Below are 25,450 nucleotides of genomic sequence, written 5' to 3' on the forward strand. Positions count from 1 at the left end.
TAAATTGTTTAAAATTTGAGTAACAGTAAGAAGCTGAGTTCAATGTAGAGATATTTTAGACTGTGATTGTTCAAAAATTATACCACGTATGGTCTTTGGGAAGTCGGGGGGAGGGAAAGGAGGTGGGGATTTAGGGGGAGGGGGGAAATACAATATGTGTTAAATTCCATGATTGTATTTGTATACTGTGGCTTTTCAATGTTAGTGCGAAAATAGAACAAACCGAATATACTGGAAGGTAATAGATACCGAAGGAAAGAGTCGAGTGAAAGAAGAAGGAGGGTGGAGAGGGTGAGAGAGAGGAGGAGGAGAAGGGAGGGAGGGAATGGAGAGGGAGTGATAGGGTTAAGGTTAGAAAGAAGGGGAGGGGAAGTAGGCGTAGAGGGGTGTGTGAGAAGGAAGAATGAAAGTTGGAGGGGGTTGAAAGAGGGTGTATGGCAGGCCAAGGTGGTATACTGGGTTTGTATTGTAGAGGGCATTTTCTATATAAGTGAGGGCCGTGTTTATTATTCAATGTTATATGCCCTGATTAAGCACAGTGAATATGTGATTGTATAGAATGAAAACATAATAAAATATATATTTAAAAAAAAAAAAGGGGGGGATCAACTTTGTCTAAATGATATTGACATATAAAGAACGGTTGTAGGAACTGGGTATGTCCAGTTTGATGAAAAGAAGGACTAGGGGAGACATGATAGCAGTCTTCCAATATCTCAGGGGTTGCTCCAAAGAAGAGGGACTCAAACTATTCTCCAAGGCACCTGAAGGCTGGACAAGAAGCAATGGATGGAAACTAATCAAGGAGAGAAGCAACCTAGAACTAAGGATAAATTTCCTGACAGTGAGAACAATTAACCAATGGACCAACTTGCTTCCAGAAGTTGGGGATGCTCCAACACTGGAAGTTTTAAAGAAGATTTTGGATAACCGTTTGTCTTAAGTAGTGTAGGGTTTCCTGCCTAGGCAGGGGGTTGGACTAGAAGACCTCCAAGGTCCCTTCTGTCATTCTATTCTACGATTAGGGGACTGGAGGCTAAAACATATGAAGAATGGTTGCAAGAACTGGGTATAATGAAAAGAAGGAATTGGGGAGACATGATAGCAGTCTTCCAATATCTCAGGGGTTGCCACAAAAAAAGAGGGAGTCAAGCTATTCTCCAAAGCACCTGAGGGCAGGACAAGAAGCAATGGGTGGAAACTAATCAAGGAGAGAAGAAACTTAGAACTAAGGAGAAAATTCCTAACAGTTAAAACAATTAACGGAACAGCTTGCCTCCAGAAGTTGTGAATGCCCCAACACTGGAAGTCTTTAAGAAGATGTGGGATAGCCATTTGTCTTAAGTGGTGTAGGGTTTCCTGCCTAAGCAGGGAGTTGGACTAGAAGACCTCCAAGGTCCCTTCCAATTCTATTTCTATTGTATTCTCTATATTCTATTCTTTCTCTATTCTATTCTAATCTCTTCTGAACTAAATGTTTATCTAGAACTCAAATAAATAGCTGCTTTTTGGTTTTATTTAATATTTATCAGTCTCTCTTTTATTCCATACTTCTGGTTGAAAGACTATTCTATGTCATGCTAAACAAATGCATATTCTAGTGGCGGCGGGAGCTCGTTGGCATCTTCAGCAGCAGCCCTGCCTCCTGTGAAAAAAACGAAGATGGAGCAGATCCACGCAGATGACGTTGCTGCAACATGACTGGAGGAGGAATTCTGGGAGTTGAAGTCAGCAAGGCTTAAAGCTGTCAGGTTTGAAGACCCCTGGGGTTTTTTTCCTAAAGGGTTACGGGTGGAAGGGTCTTGTAACTTGACAGCTTTAAGACTTGCACGCTTCAATGCCAGAGTTTCTAAGCCAACATTTTGGTTGCTAAGCAGGACCGTTGTTAAGTGATACTGATATTATATAACACTTTTAATTAAGCGGGTACCTTGAATAAACATAACTTTGAGTTTCAAATAATACTGATTTCGTTGTTGTCTTAGGTGACATCTGTGAAAAAAATTCAGGTGCTCAGGCATGAAAATGTGCCGCTCAAACACTATACTTTTCCGCTCACACTGAAAAAAAATTAGAGGGAACATTGACCATCGGGCCACTCAGTATTTAGTAGATTGGAAATATCTCCCAATAAGAAGTTACTGTGCTTTTCCTAACCACAAAATGTGTTCAGTAAACAGGACAAGATAACCTTTGTTATTCCAAGCTCTTTATAGGCGCCTACGTACAAGATAGATAGGAAGCCATCTGCTCAGACAAAAGGCACCAGAAAAACCAAATAAGAGATCAATGCCTCTCAAGAAATTCTCAAGTTGACCCTTTAGAGTATAAGATGACGAAAGAAACGACATAAATGAATGTGCAGGAGGGGGAGAGTTTCTTAGGAGTAGAGTGTATAAAAGGTATTGTTTGAATGCTATTCTTTCCTCTCCTTGTACTCCATCCACTTGGGAGAACACTTGGAGGCCACCTTTGCAAACGCTTTTTATTTTTCTATAAATAAACCTTTTTGAATTGTGAACCAGGCTTGTCTCTGTGTTTGAGGATTTCATAATTGGGTTTTTACATCACAGGTTTGCATCCCCTCCTGTCCTGAGATGGCCCTCCTGATCACCAACTTACTAAAGACCAAGGGGGTGGATAAGCCAAAACCTATCCAACCATTAAAATGGACCATGGTATGCCAAACCCCCTTCAACCACCTTCATCTCTTTATCTCACCACTGGAGAAAGGAAAACCGAAGCGCCTGGGAGTTGAGAGTTATCGCCTTGAACATCTAATAGTCAAAGTCCCACATGGGGTTCAGGAGATTATGGAAGCGAAGGGGGCCGGATGACTGGGGGCCGCCAAGCCAATTATCAGACTATCCTGCTTGACTCCCCAGCCATACAATTAGAGGTGTGTGATACCCTCAATCCAGCTACACTCTTGCCCCAGGTGGATACTGAATTGCATCAGGATTGCGTACAGCTGGTGGAGTCTGTATATGCCAGTAGACCCAATCTTAGTGCCTCAAATGCTGACTGTGAATGGTTTACAGATGGTAGCAGCTTTATGATGGAAGGTCTGAGAAAGGCGGGATACGCAGTGGTCCCACTGTGGGAAGTTATAGAAGCCAAATCACTACCAGTAAAGACTTCTGCTCAGCTGGCTGAGCTGGTAGCTTTAACTAGAGCCTTACAGCTGGCTGTAGGACTAAGAGTAAATATTTACACAGATAGCAAATGTGCCTTTGGAACCTTGCACACCCATGGAGCTTTATGGAAGGAAACAGGATTGTTAAATGCAAAGGGGTCAACTATTAAGTATGGTCCACAAATTTTAGAATTGTTGGAAGCAGTCTGGCAGCCAAAAGAAGTAGCAGTCATAGATGTCAAGGGGCATTCTAAGGAAGACACCCTTTACGCGAAAGGGAACTGGGCTGCAGATAGGGCTGCTAAGGAAGCTGCCCTACGACACTCAGATGGAACAGCTACCCGAATTCCCATGTCTCCTTCCATACCCCCTTCCCCGGCCTCTTATACACCCGGGCACAGGGCATGGGCCAAGTTTATCGGAGGCAAGGAGGGGAACGATGGGTGGCAGGTAGAGAGCAAAGTTATTCTACCAGATGCACCTCTAAGGATTCCTTTAAAACAAAATTCGTTATCTGCAGGACTAGATCACCCAGGGCATCCGTTTCAGCCTGCAGACTGGACGCTTGTAAAGACGCGGGGACCAACAACCTCTTTGGATCAGCAGTGGAAGGGACCGTTTCAGGGGCTTCAGACCACCCATACAGCCCTAAAAGTGGAAGGCCTGGCATCTTGGATTGATCACTTCCAGAGTGAAGAAATACCCATGATCTGCCCGTCCGGATTCCTGGACTGCGCAGCCTGTGACTTTCTCAGTAGCAGAACTGGGACTGAAGTTATTGTTCTGGAACCAAAAGCCTCCGGAACCATAGTTGTGTGAGAGGAGAACTGCCATCTCCCGTAGGTGTTTTCTCAATTAGAACATTTCCCCAAAAGGTGTTTGTAGCTACCCACGCTAGGAGTTACCCAATTATTACCACTAGCTGATTGGTGCGTCTGTGTGCATGAAGGCTAAGATATTAAGACAAATAAACTTAACAACCTTTGGGATGAGACCACATGATTTGTTATGTATCTGTGCTCTTCCCATATAGGTGGGTACCTATGTTATGCCCACTTTACCTGAAAGGAAGACTGGAAACCACAGGAATCTTGAACAACTCAGAAAGTACCTGAATCCCTTTCTTTGCTCCGTGGGCTCTGGTCCCTCAATAATGCTTTGTATCACATACAAGCGGTGGAGGAAATCCTAGCCAAGGCGACTGGGGAGTTTTTTTATTGCTGCAGCCAAAGAACAAGAAGCCATTTGGACAATGACAGTTCAGAATAGAATAGCTCTAGATATGATATTGGCATCCTAAGGAGATGGGTGTGCACTACTTGGACAACAATGCTGTGTGCAGATTCTGGAGAAATCCTGGAATTCCACAGCTGAACTGCACCCCCCCTCCCCCATGGACGAATGGAAAGAGAAGTGGCATTGACTGACAGGAGGGTTGCCTGATTTCACTGGTTAAGGACCTAATAATGACCCTGGCAGGCAAAGTCATTGTTCTCTTAATCACCTGTTGTGCATTACAATGCCTTCTGCTTTGCCTCCCCACCTGTAAGTAAACCAGGAGGTCTCCCAGTACAGGGATATTGCTGTTGGGTGAACCTTGGAAAATGAGATCATTTTCATATTCAAGGGGGGGGGGATGATGGGCTGGGGGCTAAAGCAAGGTCATAGCACACACTTGAAAGTAAAGCAGGAAGACTGTAATTGGGGTGTGAGGCTCTGTCTGTCTCACAAGAACAAAGAATGCTTATCAACAGGAAATATGCATGTGTAAAGCTTGCAGCAATTATGGGTAGCTAGAAAGTGGATAACAGTAACAAGAATTAGACAACTTGCAGAGCTCAGCTAAAAGTTAGGAATAGAGATGGCCTATGGCAGCCAATGAAACACCTGTTAGAGAACTCCTGGGGCCTTCCTTAGCCAAGGCTTAGGAATGGCACAGCTAGAGACCAATAGAACAAATGGTAGAATTATTGCTAAAGTGTTTTTTAGAGGATATTTCTTATTATTTCACCTTGTCCCGCCTTCTCCTTTAGTGAAAATGTATAAAGCTTTCTTAATCCTTTGTTCTTGGCCTTTTGACCAGGAACATTTTTCCTTGGAGTCCTCCAATAAAAAGCAATCAGAAAACCTGCCCCTCCTGTCTGGGTCCATCATTGGCTTCCACACCAGGCTCAGACCCCAATTGGGGAGAAGACAAGTGTGTTTTTAAACAGCAACTACATTTTCACCCAGAAACAACCTGGAGACGAACACAGTTTGCTTGGAATTGGGCTTACATGACTAAAGTGGCTCTTGTTCACCAACCCACACGGACACACACACAAACACACACAGACGGGTGCATTTCTCGCCCATTGGAGCAATCTTCAAGCGCAGCCCCAAGGAAATTTCAGCTTCAACCTGACAGGCTACTGAAACTATTTGGCAGAGATTTTCAGTGGGGTCTCTTGAAAAAACCACCACAGAATTTTGCATTAAAATAAGCACAGGTTGACAAAAAATAGTAAAGAAGGGAAGGAAGAAAGAAAGAAGGAAAGAATTCAAAAAAGCACAATATTGGTTAGTGCTGCCATAACAGTGAACAGTTAGTTACGTAAATGGTCGTAAGTTGAGGACTCTGAAAGGTTCTGCTTCGTCCTCAGGGTTTCACACCTGGAGCTGAAGTTCAATCAGAAGAAATTCTTAAACCAGTGAGTTGGAATCAGAATTGTAGGGCTGGAAGGGACCTTGGAGGTCTTCTAGTCCATCCCCCTGCTCAAGCTCCTAGAATCATAGAATTGTAGGGCTAGTCCACTCCTCACCCCGCATCCTGCCCAGGTTCATAGAATTGTAGAGATGGACGGTTCCTCAGAGCTCCTCTAGTCCACCCCATTGACCAAGGCAGGAGTCTTCACCCTCAAAGTTGCTTCTCCAGCTGTGAAAACCTCCAACCTTCTGCTCCTTCCTTGCTTACCAACCTGTCCCGTGTGACGTGTGGGTGGGTGCTGTGCCCCACCCGTGGGCCTCCTTCCTAACCCCTTCCACCAACATCATGAATCAACTTTGTCTGGGATGATGGGAGCTGAGATCCGAATATTGGCAGGCAGCTCCAGGCCAAATGCCCCATTTATTCACTTCTACAACTCTACACAAGGCTTCCTTTGATCCAGGGAAAGCTACTTCGGGCACCTGAGTTCTCCTTTCTCTGCCCCAAGGCTAAAAATAGCCAGAGTTACCCTGTGGAAAGATGGGTGCCCTCTACATCTGATGAATAAAAATAAAATAAATCCCGGAGGTTTGTGGTGACAGGAGGATTGTCTTTCTTTCTGGAGGAAGCGTCCGACGCTCCGAAGAGATCCGGCCAACGCAGGAGATGGGCACAAACAGGGAACGGAAAAGAGAAGTGAAGCATCAGGAAGTTCCTTAATTCCTTTATTCTGGCATTTCTCTTTTTTTTTTTTTTTTTTTTTTATGAGAACTTTTATTTTTCTTTAAAAAAAAAAACACAAATATGTCATCATTTGTCAATCATTAAGACATTGAAGTACAATTTTTTTGTTGTGTGTACCCCTCCCTCCCTCCACCCCCCCATCCCCCCTCCTCCTTCCCCCCCCGACTTCCCAGAACCCGTACACGGTATGGATTTTTAACTAACACAGTCTAAAATCTATTGAGAAAAAAGAAATAATTCTGAATCAAAACGTTCAGAGGGAATCCTGGGAGTTTAAAACTTTCTGCCGCTTCCCGGAGTTTGGCAGCAGGAATAATCTAAACTGCTCAAAGTTAGTGTAACAGGAAGAAGCTGAGTTCAATGCAGAGATGTTATTAACTTCTTTTTTTAAAATTTCCTTTGTCTCAATATATTTTAGACTGTGTTTGTTAAAAATCTATACCGTTTACGGGCTCTGGGAAGTCGAGTGGGGTGTTAGGGGGGAGGAGGGGAGGGGGGATATATAGTATGTGCTAGATTTTAAAGTAACACGATTGCACTTGTATACTGTTGCTCTTTAATTCCACTGTAAAAATAGGACAAGCTGAATATATTAATAGATTGTAGAAATACACCGAAGGGAGGAGTAGCGGGATAGAAGAAAGAGGGGCAGAGAAGGCGGGAGAGAGGATTGGAGGGAGGGTGAGAAGGAAGGGAGGGAGTGGATTGGGAGAGAGGAGTGGTAGAGGGGGAGGGGAAGTAGGGTACAGGGGAAGGATGGAGGGAAGATGGAAAGTTGGAGGGGGGCGAAAGAAAGGGTGTATGGAGGGTCAAAGAGGTATATTGGGTTTCTATTTTGGGGGGTATTGTTGACAAGAGGAATGGCTGTGTTCATTGTTTAATGTTATATGGCCCCGGTTATGCACAGTATATATGTGACTGTACAAAAATGAAATGGAAAAAAAATAAAAACACATTTACGAGAGAATTGCAGGAATAGAACTCACCTTCTCCGTCTGATTGGCACAAAGTCACTCAGCCAATTGAAGGACAGGAACTCACCAAACATATTGGAAGAATGGAAGTCATCCTTCCCTGGTGATTGGCCAAAGGTTGTACAAATACTCACCATCTTCTGGTCTTTTCCCAACATCATATAAGTTCCTGTGCTTTTTTACGTTGTCCAAATACTTACCATCTCCTTTTCCCCAAATCATAGATGTCCCTCTCCCCTTTTATGTTGTACAAATACTCACCATTACTTTGTACCCAAATCATGAAGGTTCCTATCCTCTTTTACCTATTACCACCATCGCCTGGTTCTTCTATCCAACATAACCAAGGAACAGTTCCTCTATGAAGTAAACACCTACAAATAGTTATCATCTCCTTTGTCCAAAAGAATTTTTCTTTAAAGCGGTGCAAATACTCACCAACTGCTTCTTATTTCAGCAAACTAATTTCGGGTACTTTTCCTGAAAAGGAATCCCCACATACTCACCTCCACCTTCTCATTTCTCCATATTAATTTCGGGGTACATTTCCTGAAAAAAGAATCCCACATACTCCCCTCCTCCTCCTCCTCCTCCTCCTCCTCCTCCTCCTCCTCCTCCTCCTCCTCCTCCTCCTCCTCCTCATTTCTCCAAATTAATTTGGGTACATTTCCTGAAAAGGAATCCCCACATACTCACCTTCTCCTCCTCCTCCTCCTCCTCCTCCTCCTCCTCCTCCTCCTCCTCCTCCTCCTCCTCCTCCTCCTCCTCCTCATCATTTCTCCAAATTAATTTGGGTAAATTTCCTGAAAAGGAATCCCCACATACTCACCTTCTCCTCCTCCTCCTCCCCCTCCTCCTCCTCCTCCCCCTCCTCCTCCTCCTCCCCCTCCTCCTCCTCCTCCTCCTCCCCTCCTCATTTCTCCAAATTATTTGGGTAAATTTCCTGAAAAGGAATCCCCACATACTCACCTTCTCCTCCTCCTCCTCCCCCTCCTCCTCCTCCTCCCCCTCCTCCTCCTCCTCATTTCTCCAAATTAATTTGGGTAAATTTCCTGAAAAGGAATCCCCACATACTCCCCTCCTCCTCCTCCTCCTCCTCCTCCTCCTCCTCCTCCCCCTCCTCCTCCTCCTCATTTCTCCAAATTAATTTGGGTAAATTTCCTGAAAAGGAATCCCCACATACTCCCCTCCTCCTCCTCCTCCTCCTCCTCCTCCTCCTCCTCCTCCTCCTCCTCCTCCTCCCCCCCCTCCTCCTCCTCCTCATTTCTCCAAATTAATTTGGGTAAATTTCCTGAAAAGGAATCCCCACATACTCTCCTCCTCCTTCTCATTTCTCCAAATTAATCTTTTGTCCAAGTTAATTTCCGTACCTTTCCTATAAAATATTCCCCAAATGTTCTGTATTTGTAGTCATTGGACCAAAGCTGTAGTTGTTATATTATCTTCTACAAGTACCTCCCATTTAGTTGTCAGTGTCCACAATTGCCGTAGAGGTCCTTATCTCATGGTTTCTCAGTTGCTATCTTGAGTTTCAAACAAAATCTTCTACCATTTTAGGGCAGAGCTGGCTGGAGAATTCTGGGAGTTGAAGTCCACAAGTCTTAAAGTTGCCAAGTTTGGGAACCACTGATTTAGGGGACTGTGGTTGCCAGCCTCTGCCAACTGTCATCCTGCCTCAAACCTCTGTGGCTGCCCTCCCAGTGGCCGTTGCTTAGTGACCCCTGGTGGGGGCACCTCTGATGTCACAGTGGAGGGAGGGGAGGGGGCTGGGGGGGGGCTGCAACCGTCAGGAAAGACCCAGCCCTCCCCACCCAGCCCAGCTCCCTGCTGCCCAAAGCCCCCATCAGGGCCACCTAAAACAATCACGGTCACCTATTCCTCTTCCTGCTCAGGTCTTTTTTGGTGGGGGGTCCAAAGCCCCCTGGCAGCAGCAGCAGCTCCCCTCCCAGGACCCCCCTGAAGGGTAAGGTGACCAGATTTTCAGATTGGTAAAGAGGGACACCTTTGACCGGGGGGGAGGGGGGTTGATTAAAAATGTTATACGGAGCAACAAAATTTTTCATACAACGCAAAAATAGTATTGTAATTTTTTAAAAAAATTTCAGCAAAACTACAATTTACAAATATAAATTGTAACTGTTGCCAAACATCAAAATTTTGATCACGTGGCCATGAGGATGCTGCAACGGTCGCTAAGTGTGAAAATGGTCGCTAAGTGTGAAAAATGGTCATCGGTCACTTTTTTCAATGCCATTGTCACTTTGGTCACTATACCACCTTTCTTGCCACAGTTCTTAAGTGAATAACTGCCAAAGTCCATCTTGCCTTCCGGGGGGGCTGCTGGGAAGGCTCTTTCCTCCTGACCCCATCGCCGCTTCTTTCCCTTTCAGGAACGCCAAGAAGGAAGGAGACCTGCTCGCTGCCCAGGCCCGCCTGGAGGATGTGGAGGCCCTGCTCAACTCCAAGGAGGCTGCGCTCAGCACCGCCTTGGGGGAGAAGCGCAACCTGGAGGCTGAAGTCCGTGACCTCAGAGGCCAGCTGGCCAAGGTAGACCAGGCACACCTGCGAAGAACCCCAGGGGTCCCTCTGCTCCGCCCTCGAGATGGGAGGGGGCCTCTTTCTCCTTCTGGGCCTCCCTCCCGCGTCCATCTTTGGACTCCCGGTCCCAAAACGTGCCAGGAGGAGTGAGTTTGTAGGCTCAGGTAGACGATGCCTGTAAATGTCTCTTGTGCAGAAGGGGAAGGGTCCTTCTGCTAGGACAGCGGTTCCCAAACTTGGCAACTTTAAGACTTGTGGACTTCAACTCCCAGAATTCTCCAGCCAGCAGAGCTGGGAGTTGAAGTCCACAAGTCTTAAAGCTGCCAAGTTTGGGAACCACTGTGCTAGGAGACCGGTCACCAGCCTTCCAGGTCCTTCCTAGGCTGGTCGACCTTTTTAGGCTTCCAGGACAGAAGGCAGGCTGGTGGTCTTTGAGTTTCTTCCCCCTCCCGGACAATGGGTGGCTGGGCTCCTGCGATGCTTTTAATTTGGCCATGCTTCCTCTTTGGGTGGCTTCTGTAATTGTGGCTTTAACGTGTGCTGTGCCGGAAGGAGGCCAAAACAGCAGGAAGATACAGAAGAATATTTCTTCAGCTTGGCAGCTGACGGGGGAATTCTGGGAGTTGAAGTCCACCCATCATTCAGCTGCCAAGGTTGAGGATTTCCTTGGTCTGTGAGGACCAGCAGAGATGTTGACTGTGCTCAGTTGTGGCCCTTCAAAGGTAGACTGCTCCTGGCCACAGAGGTGCCATCGACTGTCCTGAATTTAGTCCCTCCTTGCCTCTGCTTTCCCCACTTTATGTCCGTCCTGCACCCTCTCTGGGCTGTGCTCCAGGACAGTCTGGATTTTAAGATCAGCTTCATTTTACCTTCACTCCCCCCACCCTCCCACTTGCTCCCCCAAACTGGCTGGGGGGGCTGGAGAAGCTCATTGTGTAAATGCTTTACCAGTTGACATTCACGTCTGCAGGCACCAGGTGAGGCCAGCAGGGGGCGGTGGAGCCCACCATTTGCCAAGGCAGAGAGGAGGAATGGACAGCTGGAGAGCAAATGGACTCTTCCATTCACCGGCCTTTCAGAGGATCTGGCTGTGGGGACTCTTGCTCCCATCATCCCCAGCCAGGGGCATTTTCCATTTGTTTGTTTGTTTCTATAGTTTATTTATTTATATCCTGCCTTTATTATTTTTATGAACAACTCAAATTGGCCACAATACCAAATTACTCCTCCTTCCTGTTTTTTCCCAGCACAACAACCCTGTGAGGTGGGCTGGGCTGAGAGAGAAGGAGCGGTGCCAAAGTCACACGGTCGGCTTTCACGCCCAAGGCGGGAGTAGAACTCCCAGTCCCCCTGTGATTGGTCCAAAGTAACCCAGGGACTTCTGTGCCTAAGGCAGGACTAGAACTCCCAGTCCCCCTGTGATTGGTCCAAAGTCACCCGGGGCTTCTGTGCCTAAGGTGGGACTAGAACTCCCAGTCTCCTGGTGGTTGGACCAAAGTCACCCAGGGGCTTCTGTACCTAAGGCAGGACTAGAACTCCCAGTCTCCTGGTGATTACACCAAAGTCCCCCCAGGGGCTTTTATGCCTAAGGCGGGACTAGAACTCCCAGTCCCCCTGTGATTGGTCCAAAGTAACCCGGGGCTTCTGTGCCTAAGATAGGACTAGAACTCCCAGTCCCCCTGGGATTGGACCAAAGTCACCCGGGGCTTCTGTGCCTAAGGTGGGACTAGAACTCCCAGTCTCCTGGTGGTTGGACCAAAGTCACCCAGGGGCTTCTGTACCTAAGGCAGGACTAGAACTCCCAGTCTCCTGGTGATTACACCAAAGTCCCCCCAGGGGCTTTTATGCCTAAGGTGGGACTAGAACTCCCAGTCTCCTGGTGGTTGGACCAAAGTCACCCAGGGGCTTCTGTACCTAAGGCAGGACTAGAACTCCCAGTCTCCTGGTGATTACACCAAAGTCCCCCCAGGGGCTTTTATGCCTAAGGCGGGACTAGAACTCCCAGTCTCCTGGTGATTACACCAAAGTCCCCCCAGGGGCTTTTATGCTTAAGGCGGGACTAGAACTCCCAGTCCCCCTGTGATTGGTCCAAAGTAACCCGGGGCTTCTGTGCCTAAGGCAGGACTAGAACTCCCAGTCTCCCTGGGATTGGACCAAAGTCACCCAGGGACTTCTGTGCCTAAGGCAGGACTAGAACTCCCAGTCCCCCTGTGATTGGTCCAAAGTAACCCGGGGCTTCTGTGCCTAAGATAGGACTAGAACTCCCAGTCCCCCTGTGATTGGACCAAAGTCACCCGGGGCTTCTGTGCCTAAGGTGGGACTAGAACTCCCAGTCTCCTGGTGGTTGGACCAAAGTCACCCAGAGGCTTCTGTACCTAAGGCAGGACTAGAACTCCCAGTCTCCTGGTGATTACACCAAAGTCCCCCCAGGGGATTTTATGCCTAAGGCGGGACTAGAACTCCCAGTCCCCCTGTGATTGGTCCAAAGTAACCCGGAGCTTCTGTGCCTAAGGCAGGACTAGAACTCCCAGTCTCCCTGGGATTGGACCAAAGTCACCCAGCGACCTCTGTGCCTAAGGTGGGACTAGAACTCCCAGTCTCCTGGTGGTTGGACCAAAGTCACCCAGGGACTTCTGTGCCTAAGGCGGGACTAGAACTCCCAGTCTCCTGGTGATTGGACCAAAGTCACCCAGGGGCTTCTGTGCCTAAGGCAGGACTAGAACTCCCAGTCTCCTGGTGGTTGGACCAAAGTCACCCAGGGGCTTCTGTGCCTAAGGCGGGACTAGAACTCCCAGTCTCTCTGGGATTGGACCAAAGTCACCCAGGGGCTTCTGTGCCTAAGGCGGGACTAGAACTCCCAGTCTCCTGGTGGTTGGACCAAAGACACCCAGGAGCTTCTGTGCCTAAGATGGGACTAGAACTCCCAGTCTCCTGGTGATTAGACCAAAGTCACCCTGGGCTTCTGTGCCTAAGGCCGGACTAGAACTCCCAGTCTCCTGCTAGTATTCATTTGCTGACAGGTGCCTTCTGGCTTTCCTTCTGCTTCAGACTCTCTCCCTGCAGACTCTTAAGAGGCTTGAGGAGACCTTCAGTGGGAGAAGCTGAATCGGGATGGATGGCTTAAACTCTCAGTTCTTGACTAGGGGAGAGGTACCTGAAGAGGATGGTGCTCCTTTGGAGCAGCTGAGGCTACACAGGCTCTCCCTTCCGGGCGTGACAGGGGTCTGTCCTTTGTCCCCCTGCAGTTGGAGGTGTCCTCGGAGGAGCCAATGTCACGACAACACAACGTGCGGTCTCGACAGTCCAAGACCGCTGTTAACACTTTTGCCACTGGACGGTCCAGTTGGACCTAAACCATCCCGTAGAGACGATGAACAGGAAGACAAAGCCTTGCTGGTCTCAGGGACATCGCAAAGTCTCTGATTGACCCAAGGGATGCGCTTCAAGCTGGCGGCAAACAGGCAGCCCTAAGCTGACGAAGTCGGAGACGGCTCCGGAAAGAAGGAAGTGAAAGTGAGTCCATCGGGTGAGGTTTTTTGTTTTTCTATTCTGAGAAGATTGGCCAAAGAAACTTTTTTTAAAAGATAAATTAGTCCTTTAAGTAAAAGAATAAAGCGACGAATTTAATACTTATTGGACTGCCTTGGAAAGTTTTGGGGTTTTTTTGTAACGATATTTTGTGGATTGAAGTGACAGTAAGGTTTCCTGTTTCTCCGCTTGAAGTGAACGGATTGATTTTTTTTACTCTATTTTTTGTCACCTTATTTTTTGGCTTGAACTAAAACCCTCTTTTTTAAAGCACACTTAAATAATTGTAGTTAAATGAGAATTGTGGTACATTGATAGTAAAATGCATAAAGATTTAAAATATACAATTCAATATGAATGGTATAGGTAATGATTGTGGAAGAAACGCACAAAACGTATTTGTAACCAATCGACACGCTTTCTACAAGATGTAATGAAGGATGATTCTTTTTTTCTGTTTTTGTTTAATTAAAACAATAAAAAAAACTTTTCCAAAAAAAGAGGGTGGGGCTCTCCCTTCTGGGCGTGACGGGGGTCCCTCCTTTGTCCCCCTGCAGTTGGAGGGAGCCTTGGCCGACATCAAGAAGCAGCTTCAGGATGAAATGCTGTGGCAGATGGATGCGGAGAACAGGCTGCAGAGCCTGAAGGAGGAGCTGGATTCCAGAAAAACATCTACAGTGAGGTGAGTCCCAGAATCCAGAAGGTCCCCTTAGAGGTCATCTAGCCCAACCCTGCCCTGTCTAGAAAGGGGACCCTGCTGCTCCATAGCTCTCGTAGTCACAAATTCCCCCTTACTTTGAGTTGGGGGTCTCCCTCCGTAAAAGACCCACCCATTCTAAAATAAAGCTTATTGTTAAGTTTCCTTATAAAATAAAAACAGAGAAAAAACAGAAGTTAGAGAAGGAAGAGACAAGAGACGGAGAGAAAAAAGTGGAGACTTCAAACTTTTTTCATGCAGGTAGTCCTGGAGTTACAGCAGTTCATTTAGTGACTGCTCAAAGTTACAACGGCCCTGAAAAACGTGGTGTGGGACTGTCCTTCCCCTGCATGACGGTGGCCTCCATCCCCAGGGTCCTTTCCTGATCCCCTTTTGCAACCTGCTGACAGACAAAGTCAAAGCCAGATTCACTTAACAACCTAGGTTGTTAACAACTGAAGCGATTCATTTAGCGACTGTGGCAAGAAAAGTCATAAAATGGGGGAAAGCTCACCCAGATTGTTGGGGGCAATATGCTGATTCTCTGTAAACCGCTTAGAGAGGCCTGAAAGACCTATGAAGCGGTATATAAGTCTACTATTGCTATTGCTATTGCTATTGCTATTAACAAATGTTTCACTTAGCAACAGAAATGTTGGGCTCAACAGTGGATGTAAGTTGAGGACTACCTGTACAGTGGCAAAGAATCCCCCCCCCACTTTACATTTCCCAATATTTCAAGCCATTTCACTAATAATAGCTAATCACTAATCGTCCGAACCTAAGCAACAGAGTCCCTCTCCATGGGCTGGGAGACTTGAACTCGCCACCCTGCCTTGGGCCAGGCAGTCAGCCCAGCTCCTGCAGAGGAGCTGGGGATCCTGGGGGCTGCAGGGGGGGTTGGGGGGAAGGGGTTGCGGTTGGGGGGGATTGTGCCTCCCTGCCAGTCCTGGGATGCCCTGCTCACCCTCTGCCCCTGGCAGGAGCTCCGTGAGAGCAAACGCCGCCACGAGACGCGCCTGGTGGAGATCGACAACGGGCGCCAGCGGGACTTCGAGAAGAAGCTGGCCGATGCGCTGCAGGACCTCCGTGGGCAGCACGAGGCCCAGGTCAGGCTCTACAAGGATGAGCTGGAGACGACCTATGCAGCCAAGGTAGGTCGCCCGGGGGTGGCTGGGGGGTGGACTCCCGCTCCCATCCTCCCCAAGCCGCCATCCTTCTGCTGCCCCCTCCCTTTCAGGTGCTCTGGAGTCCAGGGAAGGCCCCCCTGCTCCCCCTCACCGCAGCCTTGAGAGGGTGGGGGGTGGGGGCACTGAGGCAGGACGGGGCCAAGCTCTTAGCCTTGGAGGGGGAGGGGTCCCCACTCCTGCCCTGCAGAGCAGTCTGAGCAGCCTTGAGGTCTAGCCCCTTTGCCATAAGCCTCTTTCTGGCCTTTGCAGCTGGAAAACGCCAAGCAGTCGGCCGAGAGGAACAGCAGCCTGGCTGGGACGGCTCACGAGGAGCTTCAGCAGACACGGATTCGCATCGACAGCCTCTCCGCCCAGCTCAGCCAGCTGCAAAAGCAGGTAGGGGCCCCGCGGGGGGAGGGGCGGGAGGGGGGCAGCTCCCACGGCCGCTCGGCCTCCAGCCGCTTTAGCTCCGGCCGCAGGAAGGGCGTCTCTTTGTGGCACCTGGTTCTGGGCCCCCCTTAGAAGGTTTGGGGGTGCTGGTGGTCCTGGACTTGGGGACCACCCTGGGGGAGGACATCCAGTGCCCCCCCCTGCAATCTTTAGGGTCAAGCCCTGCCGCAGTTGGAGACCCTGCTTGCCCTCCACCCTTTTGGGTTGGGATGGAAAGGGATTGGGGATCTGGGGCAGGGATCTGCTCCCCCCCTCCCCCGTCCAGGCCCCCACCCCTCTCTTGCCTCCCCCCCCAAGCTGGCAGCCAAGGAGGCAAAGCTGCGGGACCTGGAGGATTCCCTGGCCCGGGAGCGGGATACCAGCCGCGGAGAAGGAGCGGGAGATGGAGGAGATGAGGGCTCGAATGCAGCAGCAGCTGGACGAGTACCAGGAGCTGCTGGACATCAAGCTGGCCCTGGACATGGAGATCAACGCCTACCGCAAACTCCTGGAGGGCGAGGAGGAGAGGTGGGCGCCTGGGCACCCTTTGCAAGCTAGGCAGACCACCTTGGCCTGGGGGGGGGCTTTGCCAAGCTGGGCAGACCCCCCCAGCACAGGCAGCCTGGGACCTTCAGGGGCGACCTGGAGAGTCTGCTGGGAAAAGGTCGCCCCCCTCACTGAGGTTCCAGGAGACGGAAAGCCTTCGGGTCCAGATCTGGGGTTTTCCCGGCTGCCCCTCCTTCGGGGGGAGCGTTTGGGGGCCCTTCTGGGACGGGTGGGGCAGAGACCCTTCGGGCAGCAAGATCCGCTTGGCCCGAGCGCTGCTTCCCCTGGCACCGAGGGTGGGCACTGCAGCCCTCCTGCCTGCTGTGGGCATCCCTGGGGAAGCGGCCTCTGCCTCAGCCCCCGGCCTCTCTCTCTCTCCCCCCAGGTTGCGCCTCTCCCCCAGCCCCTCCTCCCAGAAGAGCGGCTCCCGCATCCGGGTCTCTTCCTCTGGACAAAGCGCCACCAAGAAAAGGAAGCTGGAGGACGGCGAGAGCCGCACCAGCTTCTCCCAGCATGCCCGCACCAGCGGCCGCGTGGCTGTGGAGGAGGTGGACCTGGAGGGCAAGTTTGTCCGGCTGAGGAACAAGTCCAGCGAGGTGGGTGCTGGTGGCCGGAGGTCCAGAAGTCCTGGGCAAGGAGGGCCGGGGAAGCCGTCTGCTCCTGGGGAGGGGGGGCTTAGGGGGGGCGTAAAGTCACCCAGTTGACCTTTGAGCTGCAAGAGGCAGCCATGTCTTTGTAGGGCGGGCCCCCCCCAAGATCCTGTCATGCAGCCTACCCTCTTTTTCAGGGGGCCCCCTAAGAGTCGGATGGGATGGAAAAGGGAGGCGACGCAGCAGCTGAGAACAGCAAATTCTCATCTAGTTTGAAGATGGTGCTTTTTTATTTAAATGTGTTGCCCACCCAAGATAAATGGAAGAATTTAGGGTTTAATAGCAGAGAATCCCTGCAGCTCAAGAGTTGAACTCTGAGCTGAGCTGTTTCCTTGCAGACGTCTCATGACTCAACTAGGTAACATCATCAGTGCTGGATGGAAGTGGGCTTTGGTCTCTGTTCATGAACAGCAGTCTGCCCTGCCAGGGATTCTGGGGAGGGGGGCGTCTGTCTCCTTGGTGGTTCCTTGATTGAAGTATTGTTTTCTGCTTCTTTGTCTGGGGTTAATCCCTGCTTATCTGGGCGTTGCCTGCCAGAGGGGATGTGTTTGGTCTGATGAGGTCACCTAGTTGGGTCGGGAAACATCTGCAAGAAAACCACCAAGCTGAGAGGGCACCCAGGACCCCACAAAGCAGGTTTTGTTGAGGCTTCATGTCTATTTTTTAGAGCTGAGTGCCCCCCCCCGCAGCCACCTGGGAGCTGGGAAAGGCGGTGGCTTCCCTCCCTCTGAGCCCATGGAGAGTCTCCTTGAGTTTGCAATGGTCACCTGTGCAATGGTTGGAGTTTGGCTGGAGCCGAAGGCAGATTCCAGGCGGCCTTCCCTGCTTCAGAGAGAGCTGCTTTGTGGGGCCCCCAGCGGAGACTCTGTGGCTCCTGGTCAGGAGGAATGGAGAAGCTTTTTATATATAACTTCATTAAACTTTTGAAGAAGCCAGATAAAAACTAACCAGAACTACTGGAGTAGAGAGAGAAGAAAAAAGGAGAGAAGAAAAAGAGAAAGGCAGGAGTGCAGAAAAAGAAGATAAAATAAATATTAAACTTCTGATTTTCTTTGACAAATGTAAATTGGCCTCTCACTCTCTGGTTGCAGCCTTCTATTTCTTTTCCCACCCTCAGAACTTCCTTTTGGTTGGCACAGCCCCCTCCTCCCCCCCCAGCCTGCCTGGCATCTCTTGGGCCACCTAAGCCCCGTGAGATGCCCGCCATGCCTCCCCCTTTATGCCCCCTTAGGACCAGTCGCTGGGAAATTGGCAGATCAAGCGCCAGGTTCCCTCCCAAGTTCACCTTGAAGGCCGGCCAGCTGGTCACGGTGAGCAGCAATGGTGGGGTTGGTGGGCAGGAACGGTTGGGAGCCCCCCTGTCCCTCTGGTGCCCATGCCAGCCGTGGGGAGGTACTCTGCAAGGTTCGTCAACGCAGTGGTTCCCAAACTTGGCAACTTTAAGACTTGTGGATTTCAACTCCCAGAATTCTCCAGCCAGCAGAGCCAAGTTTGGGAACCACTGTCTTACGGGAGACAAATCTATTAAATTACAAATCTATTAAATCTATTAAACTCTTCTCTTCCTTCCCCTGCAAGATCTGGGCTGCGGGTGCAGGCGTGTCCCACAACCCCCCCACGGACATGGTCTGGAAGAACCAAAACTCCTGGGGTTCCGGCGACAGCTTACGCACAGCACTGCTGACCTCCACTGGGAGGTAAGGCGGCTGGGATTCTGGGATTTGGGTGGGCGGACAGCCCCACGGCGTCTCGTGTGGGTGGGCAAAGGGGTCAACCTTGTTGCTGGAAAGGGGACAGGGCATTATTGAATTAATTAATTCAATTAACCTATCTCTGGATTGCGGAATTAACCCCCCTGTCCAGAGTAACTCTGGGTGGCTTATAAATACAATAAAAATGGAGCTAGAAAAAGAGTGAGAAATATAGGAGGAGTTATAATTAACAAAAAAAAATGGACTATTCTGGCTGCATAACTGTAAAAAGGCTGGGGTGTGTGTGGGGGGGGGCTACGCTCCTCTTTGCCCCTCTGGGTTTCCTCTTTCCCTCATCAGGGGGATTCAGGCTCCCCCCTAATTTTGTTGCCTAAAAATGCCCCTCCCCCCTAAATCAATTCTGGAAATCCATATATGGAGCCTTGGTGACTCTCTCAATTCCCGTTTAATTTGGAGGCAATTCAGAGCATGCAAAAACAATTACAGTGGTGTTTGTGTGTGTGTGTGTGTGTTTGTGTGTGTCACGTGGGACCCCAGGGATGAATGAGTTGGGGGTGGGTGGGGTGCCAATGGAGGCATCCTGGCCCTTTTCTTGGGGGTGCCAGGACGGAAGGCGCTTTCCCCTCCTGGGGTGACTCAGGGCTTGGCTATGGGGGGGGGTCCTGGGTCGAAGGCGGGAGCCCCTCTTCTGCCCCCCTGTTTTCCTGGCTCTTTCCCTCCCAAATCCCGCTGAGATGGACTGGACCAGAAACAGCCCCTTCATTTCTTCCTCCCTGCAGGAGGTGGCCATGCGGAAGCTGGTGCGCACGGTTGTTGTCAATGATGACGATGAAGAGGATGATGAGGATGGCGCCCACGGCCACCATCACCACGTGAGTTTTGGGGGGAGGTGGAGGGGCCCCCGAGGGCTGGCTTCCATGGGGAACAAGCACAACTCGGCAGCCATCCGGGGGTGGTGGTGGTGGTGTGTTTCCCAAATGCAAAGGGCTCTGGCTGTGGGGCCAGGACCCCCCCCCCGGGAGAAATTTTGGGGTTTTGTGTGACCGTGTTCTGCCCAGGATTTCTTCCGTCTGTTAGTCTGCAACGGAGATTAAGAGTCCGTTCAGAGGCCCCCAGTGACAATGAAGGCAAGCAGACAGCCGAAATCATCCTCAGTTGTAACAATTGTTTTCATTATTCTCAGGTGTAGAAATTGAAATATTTACACCAAGAAAGGAGAATCTTTGTAGCTCAGAGCTGACACGAGGGATCCTGGGGGGCTCCCCGAGTTTGCTTGTTTTCTTGCAGGCGTTTCAAGGAAGCTCAGGCAGCACCAAGGATCCCTGAAATACTTGCCTGCCTCTCCTTGTTTTAAACAAAAGGGCCAAATAATTTTAGTAAAGCCAGTCCTTATTTATTGTTCATTTCATGAACTAAACTGACAGGCCGTCCGTGTCACAGACTCTGGGCAAACTTCCCCTCTGTGTGGAGTGGGTGGAAATGAGGAGGAATCACAGGGTTGAATCTTCCCCAGCATTCACGGCTACTGAAAGGAAATACAAAACAAAGGCCTCTTAATCAGAACCTGAAATGGGAAGAGCAGAAGTTTTGCCTTTGTGTCCATTGGAGACTTCAGACCACGTTGCAAATTTAGCCTTCAGCTGGTTAACCTGCTTCCATTTAACAGGCTTGTAAATCTAACCAGTAAAGAGAGAAATGCGTTTGGCCTCAATTCCAGTGTAATCTTTTATTTCTGGAATAGTTAAATGTAACGTGGATTCTACACTGGGCTGTGTTTTAAAAAGGCACCAAGGAGCCCCCAGATCCGAATCCAGCATCTCCAGTTCCAGGTGGGGTCTCGGTCCGGGTGGCGCCAAGCTCTGCTTCTTCCCCTCTTCCTCCCTTCTCCAGAGCCACTGCAGTGCCAGCGGAGATCCGGGCGAGTACAACCTGCGTTCTCGCACAGTGTTGTGTGGCACATGTGGGCAGCCGGCAGAGAAGTCATCCGGGGGCACGAATGTGGGCACCAGAACCATGTCCACCGGCTCCTCCTCCTCCTGCTTGACCATCACACGCAGCTACCGCAGTGGAGGCACCAACCTCGGGGAGAGCCTCCTGCTCCGCACCTACATCCTGGGCAGCTCCACCCCACGCCAGCAGGTCCGGTGGACTTCAACTCCCAGGATTCCCCCGGCAGCTGCTTCCAGATTTGGGGGCCTCCCGGACTCCCCCCCCCCACTTTTCCCTCGGTCTTTGGAGGCAGCTTTTGCGGCGCCCCTCCGAAGGCAGCACGGGCAGCGCCTGCCCTCTAGTGGCCGCCTGTGGGAAACGCCCGGGAGACCCTCCCAACATTCAGGCTGCTTGAAATGGGGAGCAAGGCGGGCGGGAGGGGAGGGGGGGCAGCAGCGCTCCTTGCCCTCCATGGAGCCCCCCCACCCTTTGCCCCGCCCCCTTTCCCTCCCCACGTGCGGGGGGCGGGGGGGGCTTTGTGCATGCTCCGCTTTCTGTATTGGCACGTGGCGTTTTGTATCCTACCCCGTTTGTCCAAACAATCTCTTTAACAATCGCGGGCGTTTGTGTAGTTGGGTGTCCAGTGGGAGGTGTGGAAAATGGCAAAACTGACTTAAAGAATGTCTCTAATTTGGTTTCGAGTTGGAAATCGCTGCTGGGCTTTTTGCTCGCAGCTGGAAGAAAATATGAATCTGGTGTGTTTTTTTTATTTTGGATGATTAGGATGATTTTGTAAGTGTAGAAAGAGCTTGAAATGTTGTTGAGAAGCAAAAAGGTCGGGAGGATGTTTTGTGTCATCTTCTGCGGTGGCCTCCAACCTTGGCAACTTTAAGACCTCTGGACTTCAACTCCCAGAGTTCCTCAGCCAGCAAAGCTGATCTACTGCACCAAAGAAACTCAGAAGTCATCAAAGTTGTTGAAAAGAGCCAAGAACTGAATTGCTTTTACACAACGCTCAGTGACTCTCCTCTCCCATCGGATGAGTCCTGGACTTATAACGGTTCATTTAGCGACCATTTAGTGACATTTCCGTTTGTCCGCTTCTGACCACTGCAGCATCGCACGGTCACACGATCAAACTCCAGATGCTGGGTAACCGGTTCATATTTACGACGGTCGCACTATCCCGGGGTCACGAGATCCCCTTTTGCGACCTCCGACAAGCAAATTCAGTGGGGAAGCCAGGCTCACTTAACCACCACGTTGCTCACTTAAAATTGCAGTGATTCACTTGACAAGGGTGGCAAGAAAAGTCAGCAGTGGGGTGGGGGTGGGTGGGGGGGTGTTTCCCTACTGACGGTATCAGGTCTGGGGTCTCTCCCGTCCTCTGGAGGCCACCTTCCTTCCGCCTCCTCCAGCCTGGGAGGGCAGCCCAACAGGTGTGGTTGTGTGTGCAGAGGCAGCGTGATGAGTGATCCCCATCCCTGCCTCCCTGGGGAGCCCCACGTGGGATGGGGGACCTCAAGCCAAGCAACCCTCCCCACCAACACCCCCCCCCCAAGGAGTCCACTCCCCCCCCCCCCCCATTCCCAATGAAGAAACACAACAGCCGTCGTTTTGGATAACTATATTGGTTTTAAACAATACAAATACTGCCCAGTTGCCATCAGAGCACAAAGCATCCCTTGGCAGACCCCTCCCCCGACAGCACCCCAAGTTAACAGCACAATGAAAAAGGGAGGGGCTTCTGGGGGGAGGGGAGAGCTTTCCGAGAAGGCTGGAGAAAGAGCGTCCGGCTGGAGCAAAGACCCCTCCTCAATCATTAAGCATCTGCACCAGGCAGGAGCAAGCAGTGGGCTGGTTTAGTTGGTGCCCCCTCCTCCTTTCCCACCCACCCCCCCAGTTTAAAGGCAGGCTTGCTCTCCCCACGAAGGAGGCAGGGCGCCCCTCAGCAGCCGGGGGTCTCCCTCCTGCCAGGGTTCCTGAGGAAAGAGCTTTCAAAAGGCGCCTCTCTCCAAGTGCAAACGAGATCAAGGGCAGGAGAAAAGGGGGGCTGGGGGGGACCCCCGAGGGATGCAGAAGTCAGAGGGACCAGAACTGGTTCCGACTGCAATCCCAGCTGGAAGCAATAGCAATAGCAGTAGACTTATATACCGCTTCATAGGCCTTTCAGGCCTCTCTAAGCGGTTTACAGAGAGTCAGCATATTGCCCCCAACAATCTGGGTCCTCATTTTACCCACCTCGGAAGGATGGAAGGCTGAGTCAACCCTGAGCCGGTGAGATTTGAACTGCTGACCTGCTGATCTAGCAGTAGCCTGCAGTGCTGCATTTAACCACTGCGCCACCTTGGCAGAGAGGCAAAGAACCATCTCCTCTGGGCCAACTGGGCAGGACAGGTTAGGGGATGAGGCTCAGGATTGGCTCCCTCCGGGCATATGGGACGTACGTGAAGGGGGGCAGAGGAAGTCCAGGGGTGCCTCTAGAGGAACTCTGCAGCTCTTCCTCCTCCCTGGGAAGCCGTGCAGAGTCGGGGGAATCGTCATCCTTGGTGAGAAGTCCTTCCCCATAGGAGGGTCCACCGTTTCCCAGCAAATTCTCAAAGGGGGAGAAGGGCCCAGAAGAGCCATCCAAAAGGACTCGGGGGGCAGGGATCCCATCCATGGATCCTCTGGGGTGGGGGGCAATGTTCCCTCTAATTTTTTTTCAGTGTGTGCGGAAAAGTTGGGGTACATAAACCTATTATTTATTGAGTTGCACGTATACAACATTTATATATTGGATGGCTGTAAACTATATTTAACCATTTGTTTTTATATGATGATCCAAGAACTGGAACCATTTGCTGTATCAATGCTATGGATGGTAACACCTAGCTGACCATGGCTGATCCCCCAAAAACTAGTAGACTCTTTACTGCTGCCAAAACAATCCACATGGAGGTTAGGCCAATTTGAACTTGCTAAAGAAATCTGATCAGTCACCTTTGAGAGGATGAACCAATAGAAAATAAACTTGGCTTTCAATATATTAAATGGCTCATTTAATATACAGCCCTTTCATATGCAAATAGTATAATAATGCATGGAATGTGTGATGATTTGTAAGTACTAATTTTCAGATGTAAAAATACAAAGATGCATAAAAGATGCGAGCCAATACCGTAGCTTAGTTTTCTATTTCCTGAAAATTATCCCTTTCTTCTCTTGTGCCATTGGTAAAAAAACAGAAGACTAATTCAAAGCATTTAAAAAGAAAATACATAATGACAGCATGCAAGTGTCAGCAAAACCCTCCCCCTGACAGATAAGGGAAAGAGGTATATGACCCTACACTTTCAGAATCAGCCAGAAAGGAAACCCCTCCCAGACTAAACGTGGGTGTGTGTTGGCCCTGATCCAAGCTCTTTCTCCAGGTCCTTGGTGAGAACAGGGGAGCGCCACTCCTTCCCCCTTCCCCAACATTGGCTGTTGCGCTTCCGCTTCCATTAGCAACGTGGTTGTTAAGTGAATTGCGGCAGTTTTTAAATTAGTAATGCAGTTGTTAAGTGAATCACTGCAGTTTTTAAATTATTAACACGGTTGTTAAGTGAATTACTGCAGTTTTTAAATTAGGATCACGGTAGTTAAATGAATGGCTGCAGTTTTAAAATTAGTAACACGGTTGTTAAGTGAATCACTAGTTCTTAAATTAGTAACATGGTTGTTAACTGAATTGCTGCAGTTTTTAAATTAGCAATGCTGTTGTTAAGTGAACCATTGAAGTTTTTAAATTAGTAACATGGTTGTTAAGTGAATCATTGCAGTTTTCAAATTAATAACACGCTTCTTAAGTGAATCACTAATTTATAAATTAGTAACACGGTTGTTAAGTGAATCACTAGTTTTTAAATTAGTAACAGGGTTGTTAAGTGAATCACTGCAGTTTTTAAATTAATAATGCAGTTGTTAAGTGAATCACTAATTTATAAATTAACACGGTTGTTAAGTGAATCACTAGTTTTTAAATTAGTAACAGGGTTGTTAAGTGAATCACTAGCTTTTAAATTAGTAACACAGTTGTTAAGTGAATAACTGCAGTTTTTAAATTAGTAATGCAGTTGTTAAGTGAATCACCGCAGTTTTAAATTAGTAACGGTTGTTAAGTGAATTGCTGCAGTTTTCAAATTAGTAATGTCGTTGTTAAGTGAATCGTGGCAGTTTCTAAATTAGTAACACGGTTGTTAAATGAATCAGAGTTGGAAGAGACCTTGGAGGTCATCTAGTCCAACCCCTCCCCCCCCCAAGCCGGAGAGCCTACAGTGTAGGCGGGGCCAGGGCTGCAGGCGGCGGCGAACAGGAAGGAAAGCGAATGCCAGTCAGCATCCCTGCCTTCTTCCTCCGAGAGCCGCTTCTTTGCCAGCCTCTCAGCTGATCGGTGCCAGGCAGCCCCCGTGACACGCGGACCCCTCTGCCAACAGCAGAGAGACCTATGGGCAAGAACTAGTGAACCTAACTCCCGATTTCCCCTCATGAATGGAATAGTATCATATAAATATTCCTGCCAGAACCTTAACTAAAATTAAAGTCTCTCCTGGGCTAACTCATTGCTCTAATCAAAAGGACCGAATAATATGTGACCTCCATATACTCTTCAGAATGGACAGAGCCAAAAATTCTGCACTTAGGAGAAAAAAACAGACTATGAAGGAATTTAAAAGACTTTAAGTCATAAA

The 25,450-nt window shown here is 49.6% G+C and overlaps 1 protein-coding gene and 1 long non-coding RNA gene across 2 annotated transcripts in view; one reads left to right on the forward strand and one right to left on the reverse strand.

The window, feature by feature from the left end:
- The first annotated feature begins 2,833 nt into the window (after positions 1-2,833).
- LOC116520190 (prelamin-A/C-like) overlaps positions 2,834-25,450 on the forward strand; it is a 109,833-nt gene continuing 87,216 nt past the window's right edge. Inside the window, 14 exon segments of the mRNA XM_032234341.1 lie at positions 2,834-3,065; positions 9,840-10,087; positions 14,164-14,260; positions 14,263-14,288; positions 15,287-15,457; positions 15,743-15,868; positions 16,220-16,287; positions 16,289-16,429; positions 16,833-17,043; positions 18,329-18,360; positions 18,362-18,407; positions 18,676-18,794; positions 19,450-19,681; positions 20,700-20,948. Coding sequence (XP_032090232.1) covers positions 2,834-3,065; positions 9,840-10,087; positions 14,164-14,260; positions 14,263-14,288; positions 15,287-15,457; positions 15,743-15,868; positions 16,220-16,287; positions 16,289-16,429; positions 16,833-17,043; positions 18,329-18,360; positions 18,362-18,407; positions 18,676-18,794; positions 19,450-19,681; positions 20,700-20,948 — 1,998 coding nt within the window.
- Positions 17,285-18,265, reverse strand: LOC116520268. The gene is made up of 2 exons (XR_004256741.1): positions 17,865-18,265; positions 17,285-17,683 (listed from the first exon to the last, which is right to left on the reverse strand). It is a non-coding gene; the product is annotated as an uncharacterized LOC116520268 (long non-coding RNA).

This window comes from Thamnophis elegans, chromosome 17 (genome assembly GCF_009769535.1).
Source record: "Thamnophis elegans isolate rThaEle1 chromosome 17, rThaEle1.pri, whole genome shotgun sequence".
Classification (NCBI taxonomy): domain Eukaryota; kingdom Metazoa; phylum Chordata; class Lepidosauria; order Squamata; family Colubridae; genus Thamnophis; species Thamnophis elegans.